The sequence below is a fragment of the Triticum urartu genome, chromosome 1A, assembly GCF_056163025.1.
Source record: "Triticum urartu cultivar PI428250 chromosome 1A, HENAU_Tu73, whole genome shotgun sequence".
Classification (NCBI taxonomy): domain Eukaryota; kingdom Viridiplantae; phylum Streptophyta; class Magnoliopsida; order Poales; family Poaceae; genus Triticum; species Triticum urartu.
The window spans coordinates 567,122,459-567,132,301 of record NC_141873.1 but is presented as its reverse complement, the minus strand read 5'-3'; the positions used below and the strand labels follow the sequence as shown (position 1 = coordinate 567,132,301).

General features: G+C 47.6%; 1 protein-coding gene across 1 annotated transcript; it reads right to left on the bottom strand.

Moving 5' to 3' along the window:
• Positions 1-74: 74 nt before the first annotated feature.
• On the bottom strand, positions 75-3,648 carry LOC125529884 (putative glucose-6-phosphate 1-epimerase). Its single transcript, XM_048694308.2, has 8 exons — positions 2,801-3,648; positions 2,639-2,713; positions 2,071-2,127; positions 1,779-1,942; positions 1,214-1,348; positions 995-1,097; positions 616-715; positions 75-502 (listed from the first exon to the last, which is right to left on the bottom strand). Exons 1-8 carry the CDS (start codon positions 2,897-2,899, stop codon positions 297-299), a joined length of 939 nt encoding a protein of 312 aa, XP_048550265.2. The 5' UTR covers positions 2,900-3,648; the 3' UTR covers positions 75-296.
• Between the last annotated feature and the right edge of the window lie 6,195 nt (positions 3,649-9,843).

Below are 9,843 nucleotides of genomic sequence, written 5' to 3'. Positions count from 1 at the left end.
CCGCCAGGTGATAGTAAGAGTTTCCCATTCCAGAAACCAAAAGACTTGCTTCTAGAAAAAGGAAATCAGAAGACTTGAAAGAAAAAGGTTTGATGCCATTCCAGAAACCAGGTCTCAGCACCGGCGAACCCAGCGCCGCCGGCTGACCACCACGGATCCAACCAACCTACTGATCCCATCCATGTACAAGATGCTAGTACAACGAAAGCGACTCCCTGACAGACGGACAGGCGGCTACACATACAGACAGCACTGCAACCAATCACCAACCAACCACGCTACACGCTAGTGCATCCTCACATGATGCCGGGCTGATCGAGGTGGTCGCTGCAGTTGGTCGACGGCACGGCGGAGAGCTCCAGCCTCCCCGTCCACTCCTCCCCGGGCCTCAGCGTGATGGGCCGCTCCGCCGCCGCCGCGTCCACGCACAGCGTCTGTTTGTACTCCTCGTCCCCGAAGTCCGCCATCGTCTTCGCCTTCTTCTCCCACGGGTTCCACACCACTGCCAACAGCACCGAGGACATTGCAGACTGTGTTACTATCATATATACCACCATGGCTGGCTTCGCAAGCCAGCCGGACGGAGGGAAATGGATGAAATGATCTGTGTCTTACCGGTGTCGGGGAGGCCATCCTTCCTGATGACGAAGGTGCGCTTCTTCTCGTGGTCGAGCACCGCTATCACGTTCGGCGAGCTGACGTACACTCGGTCGACCTGCAAAAACGTTTGCACATGCACCAGGTGTTGTTAGCACCTTCACTGCAGAGAAGCAGTGCGACTCTGAATCTCTGATATTGCTAAATGGAAGTCAAATTCATACCGACATTCGAAAAGATGGGTTTCAGCTAGCATCAATAGATTCAAGTGTACTACTAAACTACGAATGTGCTACACCCTCTGTTCACAAATTTAAACTGCCAAAACGTCTGACATTTGTGAACAGAGGGAGTAGTACATTATTGTTGAAGCTTCTCTTAATATTCAGTTATTCACCTCTGATTCGAACGTTATGGCGTCTCCTTGTTCGGTATGTCGTTCCCGCTGGCTGAGATTGTCCAGATAATCAAGGGTCTCCAAGCCTTCTATCCTCACCTCGCTGGAGTTAACAGGGCATGACAAAAGTCATTTGTGTCAACATTGTATGACATCAACAGAAAGCAGTTCGACAGTGAGGCGCAAGAAAGCGCTTATGTTGGGTACATGTCGCCTGACCTGATGTCTGAAACTGAGAGGTATGTGTGGTAGGCAAATGAGAAACTGAATGGCTTGCCATTAACGTTTCTGATGCGCGATACTAGTGAGAGGTCACCGTCCTTTGTGAGAGAGATTCTCAGCCGGAACTCGAAACTGCAACCAAAATCAAGTGATCAGGTAAAATGCATGCAAACATTGTAGGGAAGGGATACAGATATGAAACAAGAATGAGAGCACAAGGAAATCCCCTCTCATTCTTATGTCTTCAGCATCTATGTTCCAAGCGACTACCAGTCGCCAATTAGAGGTGCCGCTGAATCTTAACCATACTCATCAAAAAAATTACCCTATATGTATGAACATCAGTATTATCATACTACACTCTCTACCTAAACATGCACATATCTAACCATACGGATATTGTGAACGAAATATCATCAGAGGTACAGGCTTCGGCTGTTAACCAAGCATCTCGAGTACTCGCTTGCAGAACCTCGACATCCACCCTCATTTAGTTGTAAAACAGAGAGTGTGTGCAGCCAGAAAGTAGGTGCAGATTAATCAACAGAGATGAGATGCATACCTATGTGGCCAGCTCTTCGTGTCCTCTTCAGATGGCTTTAGGATAAGGTCAACAAAAGATCTGCTGCCACTGTCACTGCGACTCAATGCCGGATGCTCCTCATCGAGGCCCCACATCCTATTCCTCGCAAATCCATGTCGCTCCAAGGTCCCGCAGTTCCCAAACTGAGAGAGTTTTGCAGTTATCAGTAACGCCAAGAAAAAACAAGCAGTTCTGCTCTTATCTCCTATCAGTATTTGTACTCTCTGGTAAGTAGACAGACAATCAAATAGAAACTGGAGTAATGTGGTACCTGCGGAAAGCATATCGGAATCCCGCCACGCATCGCCTTTGGTGGCTTCACGATTGCCTGCACACCAACAACTTGGGTTATATGCAAGTGCCTAGTAAGACAATGGAACACATAAGACATAAGAGTGACTACTAATCCCTCCTTGTACTAACTTTGTACTAAATCAGCGACACTTATTTTGAGACGGAGGGAGTAGAGTACAGCCCCCACATGTTTGCAAATCGGACGGAGCTAGCCACGAGAACTGGCTGTGGGGGGAGGCATTGTGACTCATGAACCTTAATTCCTAGCTGTCTACTCCAAATCTCCAACCACCAGTACAGTCTACTTGAACACTCTTGTCTGTCCTCCCAATGTTAAATTCAGAAAATGCATACAGCCTGCGTGATAATCCAACCCCACATTGCCGTAATTATCCGCAGCAGTTAAAGCAAGTGACACGCTGAATGGGGAATTCATATTTTGTACAGTTCCCCAAAATGAATCTCTAACCAGCACAGAAGAGAGCAGAGCAGAGTAGAACAGAGCTGAACTGAAGAGTGGGGAACAGGAGGAGGGGCAGGCTGACCTTGCTGCTGGTGAAGAGGAGCTCATCTCCCCGGTCGTTCTTCCAGGAGACGACCTGCCCGCCGTGCAGGCTCACCTGCAACCAACGCCCAAAACCCCATCAGAAAGAAATTCAGAATCACGCCCAACCCAGCAGTAGTGAGAGTGAAGACGGGGGACGCACCCGCGCGGTGGCCCCGCTGGGCGAGCGGAGCAGGACGGCCCCGTCCCCGTCCCTGCCCGCCTCCGGATCCGTTGAGGCCGCGTAGCGCCCCATGCTCATTCACCGACGCCGGCAGCCGGTCGCCGGTCGGTCGGAACCAATCGGTCGAGCGCGGCGCGAGCAGGAGCACGGCGCGGGACCGCAGATCGACGGAAGGAACGAAGCGGGCACCGCACTGGCACGCGGGGAGCGCGGGATATGTATGCGGGCGGGGCGCGGCGCGGCGCGGCGACGTCGGCGTTGGGGCGGTTGGGGCGTCACGCGCGGCGCAGGGCACTTTCCGTGTGAGTGAAAGCAAAGGCAAAGGCGGCGCGGAACCCGTGAAGCGCCCGTGAGCCACCACCCACCTCACCTCGCCTGGCACCTGGCGCAGCGGCCGTGGCAGGCAGCGCTCCTCCTCCTCCGCCTCCGCCTCTCCTTTTCTCCCCAAGCGAAACTCCACCCGCCCGCCCGCAAGCCCGCAACCGGGGGAGGGAGGGAGGGAGGAAGTCCACAAGGCACGGCACGTCGGCACGGCAGCAGGAGCGAGCGCGGGCACGTGGGGGAGCGGGCAAAGCAGTCTAGCAGGCGCGCGCCACGCAGCGGATCACACGCAATGCCATGGGAGGAAGGGAGAGGCTCCTGACCTCCGGTCCGGTGGTACTACTGGCAGCAGGTAGCAGTAGTACTCCCGTACTGGGCTGGCTGGTGCCGGAAGAGAGGGAGGGAGGATCCGAGGCGAGATCCGGGGCGGGGCGGGGCGGAGGGGCGGCCGCTGCCACGTGCGCTAGCGCGTGCCGCGTCCGGGGGCGAGGTGCCGACTGAGTGAGTCAGTGACTGGCTCGCTTGGCCTGCGCGCGCGTGTCCTCTTGCCGACCCTCCTCGTCGGCTTGCCAGCAACGGTCGAGTCTCCTAGCAGTAGCTCGTAGCCGATTTTGGCGCTTCTCAAGGCGTTTCCCGCTGCCACGGCTTTCATTCAGCTCCAGCCACCGCTCTTGAGTCTTGACGCCTAGCTGCTGTACTGGCCTTCCTGTTTGCCGCCGGGGAATTTATTTATTTATCAATCTTTGAGCCGCCTCCGCGCGACCTATCGCTACGCGCTCCAACTTTTTAATGCATGCGCTCATTTTGTTTTCGGGTCAATTATGATTGACCATATAGATAGTAGGATAAACAATCCAGATGGGTCATTATATGTGGATTTATCATCATGCTTAAACCACATCATGGCATGTGTAAAAGTTATCATGATGCATACACATTACACCGCATCATGGCATGTGTAAAAGTTATCATGAAGCCGACAAAGCTTGTTGTAATAGACAGTCGAAAAGTCGTCGTGCTAAAGCGCCACAGAAGTACCGGCACACCAAAACAATAACCTTCGCCGAGTTGAGTCTGGTAGGCGATTTTGGCGTTTCTCAAGGCGTTTCCGTTGCCACAGCTCTCAGCTCCAGAGGCCGCTTTGACGCCTAGCTGCTGTACTGGCCTTCTTGTTTGTCACCGGAAAAGAACAATTTTTGGACTTTTTGAGCCGCCTGTGCGCGACCAATCGTGGCGAGCTCCAACGTATTGCATGTGGTCAATTATGATTGACTATGGACAGTATATTTATAGGATAAAATAATACAAAGTGGTAGCTGTATGTGGATTAGCTGTTATGTATACACGCTGCTTGCCATGACGCTCAGACCACATCATGTCAATTGTGTGTAAAAATTATCATGACGCACACATGCTACTTGTCATGCTGTTCACAGACACTTTCATAGCCATCGTGCGAAAAAACGTCATGTTGGGTACACACTACTCCCTCCGTCTCAAAATAAGTGTTGCTGATTTAGGATCGAGAGAGCACTTGTCATGGTGCTAAAAAACATGTCTTGACAATTATGTGTAAAAATTGTCATGACGCTACACATTACTTGCCAGGGATTGGAAGAAACTATATTAAAATATATGAATGTTGTTCACACGGGCTTCAAAATAATTACCATTGTGTTCAACCGTAAGTTGCCGAAAAAACTTGTCATGATGCACCCACACTACTTGTCATTTGACAGGGTATATCTACCACTGTTTAGTTTTCGGGGGCAAACCCAAGAATTGACGGCTAAACACAACAATAAGAAAAAAATGATTAAGAAACTCCATAATGAAAGATTCCATGTGTATATACAAAGTTACTACCTTGTGTTGTTGCAATAAAGAATTGTCACATATAAGGTTGCGTTTGGATGTATGTATTCAGCCTCTCAATTGGTAATTGGTATTCGGGAACCTCTAGTTCAATTGTTTTGTAGACTTCATGTTAGTCAGTTGAAATGGAAATCAATATTAGCGAAAACTCCGGAAACACACGGTGAAACTGGAGTTCACTATTAGCGACAACCTGGTGCCCTACCCTAACCGAGTCACCGTCTCAATGTGATAGCGGCGATCCGCAGATCGCTAAGGCTTCATCGCGCTCCTGGGTAGTCATCGCCATACATGTCGCTTGGCCTCAGACCACACTCGGAGCTCCTTCGTGTGCCCATTTTATCTTGACTAGCCTTTGCATTCCCTTGCCCCGCTCTCAAATGTTGGAAATATGCCCTAGGGGCAACAATATTTGTATTATTATATTTCCGTATTCATAATTAAAGAGTTTATATTCTATGTTATAACTGCTATGGTCCTAGAATATGTGATTCAGTGAAAAACACATATGCACGTGTGAAATGATAAACGGTTAAATAAAAGGTCCCTAATCTTGCCTCTAGGACTAGCTCAAGTGTTGTTGGTGATTATGTTTTCCAGAGCTTAAGATATCGTTAAGTGTTAAACGATAGTCCTAAAACAAGATTGAGAATATGACGTTGGAAGAACGCTCATATTGAATCGAACCAACCTTGTCTATTATGAATTGAGTTAATATCATCTGTAATCAATTGTTATAACACAGAGTGTTAACGTGTGATTTTGCTCCTTAGACCATGAGAGTATTGTAGTCACTCCTTACCTTATGGTGGGCCTTCGGGTTGCTCAAACGTCACATGTAACACGGTGACCATAACAACAACTTACATGTTCATCGGAAAGTTTGATAAGGGGCTAGATATCTCGAGAGTGGAATTTGCTCCTCCAACGATGGAGAGAGATATTCTTAGGGCCCTCTCGGTGTGACGGCATCCATCACCGCCTGACCAGACACAGGTGACTTCGTACGGGGATGCCGGAACACAATAACGAGAAAGAATAACAAAACCGGTAACAAGGATAACGGTATAGTGAGCGTGTGATGACTCACGAGGATACCGATGCATCCCTGATTTTGTGAAATATCGCGAAGCATAGGGAACATCACATGATAACCAAAGGCGTTCACTCGAATACCATTCGTGTGCTCATAGGGATCAATATGGACGTCCACGTATGGTTTCGCTATCGGTCATCGAACGAACGGTTTCGTTCATGTCTATGAGTTACCGAACCTACGGGTCACCATGATGATTGCCCCCCAAAGAAGTATGCCTTTGCCCTATCAGTTGACTAAATATGCCCACATCGACATGTCAGTCCCAAAGAGCAGAGCAATGGTTAAAGGGGGTAAAACTTGGAAGGGTGTTGCTTAACTAGGATAGTTTGGAATTTTCTTTCCTTTAAATAGGGTAAAAGGTATCATAAAACAAACTTGAGGGGTGAACATTGGAATTCAATAAGGCATTGTCTGTTTTGGTGGGGATTGAATGGGGTTGAAGAGAACTGAGGGGAAACAAATCCCGTGCGAGACAAACCCCCCCTCAATCCCCGCTAATCCTCTTGGGGAGGGATTAAGCAAACAAGCCCTAAAGAAAGGATGAGGTATTGATGTGCATCTTTTCTTCAAAGTACAATAAAAGGATACAAAAAAGGTTAAATTGGTTAGCAAGGTTCATTTCCATATCTTCTATTCTTAAATAGTTGCAACCCACTACCTATTCTCTCTTCATGCAACTATGCCACATCATAAGTCATGCATGTGGTCATAAGTTACAATTTGTGCACTAAATATATCCATGCAATCATGCCACCTCAACAATCAAATCATCTACTATTAATTTTTTGCAACCCACTATGACTTTTCCCTCTTCGTGCAACTATGCCACGTCAAAGAGTCATGCATGTGGTCATAAATTATAATTTGTGCACTAATCTATCCATTCAATCATGCTATCTCAACAATCATGCATGTCAATTTGTTTCACTATTTTTTTGTCGGCATAGACGGGACGCCTGGAGCAAATATGTGTAAATCATGTTACACGTTTTTATTATGTAGGCACCCCATTGACTTCAATCCAATAGTTTGATATTTTTATACAACATTTTATCACATGCTTCATATACTTTATTGTTTTTAGAATATAAATGAGAGCAATCTTTAATTGTTTTTGCAATTATTTTATTTTTAGCACCTATTTATGCAGCTATTTTAGAAAGGTTCCCGCGGCAACGCGCAGGGCGCCATCTAGTTTTATGAAACAGCAATGAAATTTTTTTGGAAGTCATGTTGAATGGGGCATCGAGCCTCGATCGCTTACAAACATGGACTAAGGGCGGGGGATACACTAACGACATACCTATTCATTATCGTTTCTGACATCTTGCAATAACTACCACCTATGTCTGAGTTTATTAGCCCCCCTCGCATGTAACATCCCAATTTTCAATTTGAATGTTATTCATTAGGTCATCATATGCATCCATAATTTGTGCATTTTGAATTTATTTTATTTGGACTTTTGATCCTAGAAATCTTAAGCAACTCAAGGACCAATTGAGAGAGTTGGAGGTTTTCACAAAAATCCATTTTTGAATTTTTCTAAATTAGCAAATTGGATCAAAGTGATTTTTTATTCGAAATTATTTTTCCAATTATTTCAAATAAATGAAATAATGAGAGAAGATCACATGACTTCTTCAAAACAGTTAGGAAAATATGGGAAATTTAATTTTGAATAAAAATATATTTATTTGATTTTTATTTGCAATTTTATTCGATTGCATTTTATTAAATTAGGGGAAAAGTTCCATTTTTAAAAATTGCATTTAGTCTAGAAAAATGTTCACATTGTCCCAAATATTAGGAGGGGATGGCGAAAATTGTTTCTGGAATTCTAGGAATTTTATTTTATTTTATTCGGATTTTTCTTCACGGTGCTATTAAAAAAACTTCTTTGGACCGACTGGGCCGAAGCCCAACCGGCCCAGGCCGCCGCCACCGACCCCGAGCCGGAGTCCGGCCGATGCACGGTGTCGCCGCCGCCTATAGCTGGCCAAACGGGCTAGCCCGGGCCGGCACAGCACGGCCCATCCTAATCGTGCTTGGCACGGCCCGGCCTGCCGAGGCACGATTATTATACGTGCCTTGTCGTGCCGGCCCGCGTGCTGCAGCCTGCAGCCCAGGCACGGCCCATATGTTAATCGGGCCAGCCCACCGGCACGCTAGGCCCGCTAATATGCCTTCTATTTTGCGCACTGGGCGTTTTTAGCCTAATTTTACCTGTTGGGCCACATTAGGATACATAAAAATACAAAAAAGATAATCGGGCCGTGTCGTGCCGGCCCACGTGCTCGGCCTTCAGGCCCAGGCACGGTCCTTGGCGTGCCGCGTGCCGGGCCTGGCCCGTTTAGCACGTGCCGTGCCGGCCGTGCTACAGGCCCACCCAACTATCCTGGCCCGTTTGGCCACCTATACCGCCGCCCGTGTCCGAGCGGGACGCCGCCCGTGTCCGGGTGGGACCCCCTTCCCCAAGCTGCCCGCCGCCCCCTTCCCCAAGCCGCCTCGCCCCCTGGCCTTTAAAAGGCGAGGCCCAACCGCCCTCTCTCCTTACAACCGCCGCCGCCTCCCGCCGCCTCAAGCCGAGCCGCCGCCGCCGCGCCACCCCGCCTCTTGCCCGCATCGCCCCGCAGCCGCCGCCCACAGTCGTCGTCGGAGCCGTCGCCACCGCCAACCGTCGCCGCTGCCGTCAGTTTTTCTCGCCGATCGACCGAACCGGTATAAACCGCCGACCCCGATCCGGGTTTTTTCATAATCAATTTTTTAAAACCCGGTTTATTATTTAGTTTAGTTTATTTAGCGGACGTTCATCCGTTAGTCCTCGGTAGCGAACGGTTTTCGTTTGTTAGGTTTCTATAGCGAACGTTCGTTCGTTAGATTTTTCTTTTTATTTTCAGCTAGGGACCTATCCATAATTATTTTCTTCGTAGTTTAGTCCTTGGTCTTTAACTGATCACAACTTTTTGCTCGTTTATCAAAATCCAACTAAACCAACGCCAAATTTCTTCACTATGATCCCCTCTGTTCAGATAATCAACTTAATCATGTTTTTGAAAGTTTAAAATTTGGTTTCAATCAGATTTGAATTTGAACTTCTTTTGTTCGTAACTTGAGTTTCGTATCTCCGATTTGATTGATTCTTTTTGCAAATCGAAGTGCTTCACTTGAACCTTCTGTTTAGATCGTTTTATTTGGTTTTACCTTTGCCTCTTATGCTTGAGTGCTTATGTATTGTTTGTCTATGATAGATTTTCCGGAGTGCGAAGCTTGCTACTACGTATATCTAGGGTTTTCCGATCATCAGCAAGGCAAGTTACACTTTGATCATATCCCTTTATTACCAAGTTTTTATGCATTAGTTTCAACCCTCAAACATTGCATGAGTAGGATTGGGAACATGTAGTTGTTGTTAAGTAGTTGATGAGGTAGGAACCTAATACCTTTTGTCACCCCGGGAATATACATTATGCTCATATTGCTTAGCCAGGCTCGTAAACGGGGATTGGTATGTGTGATTCATGAAAGTTGCGAGAGTAATACCTAAGGGAAACTTAAGGTGGCTACTTTAATACACATCTGGGGTGGATTGGTTGCGGGCACCTGAGGAACCCAGTGTTGTCCTAGGATATCCCGGAGTACCCGTGTGATCATCCTATGGAATGTCACCCAGGCTCGAAGGGATCATAATATTGTTCATGCTAAAAACTTCCGTGTGCAGCCACAA

Bases quoted from the DNA above. Each gene is read 5' to 3' on its own strand.
- LOC125529884 (XM_048694308.2), bottom strand. From the start codon at position 2,899: ATGAGCATGGGGCGCTACGCGGCCTCAACGGATCCGGAGGCGGGCAGG. The intron at 2,128-2,638 runs GTCAGCCTGCCC...GTTGGTGTGCAG, and splicing joins TCCTCTTCACCAGCAGCAAG to GCAATCGTGAAGCCACCAAA. The intron at 1,098-1,213 runs GTCAGGCGACAT...TGTTAACTCCAG, and splicing joins CTCTCAGTTTCAGACATCAG to CGAGGTGAGGATAGAAGGCT.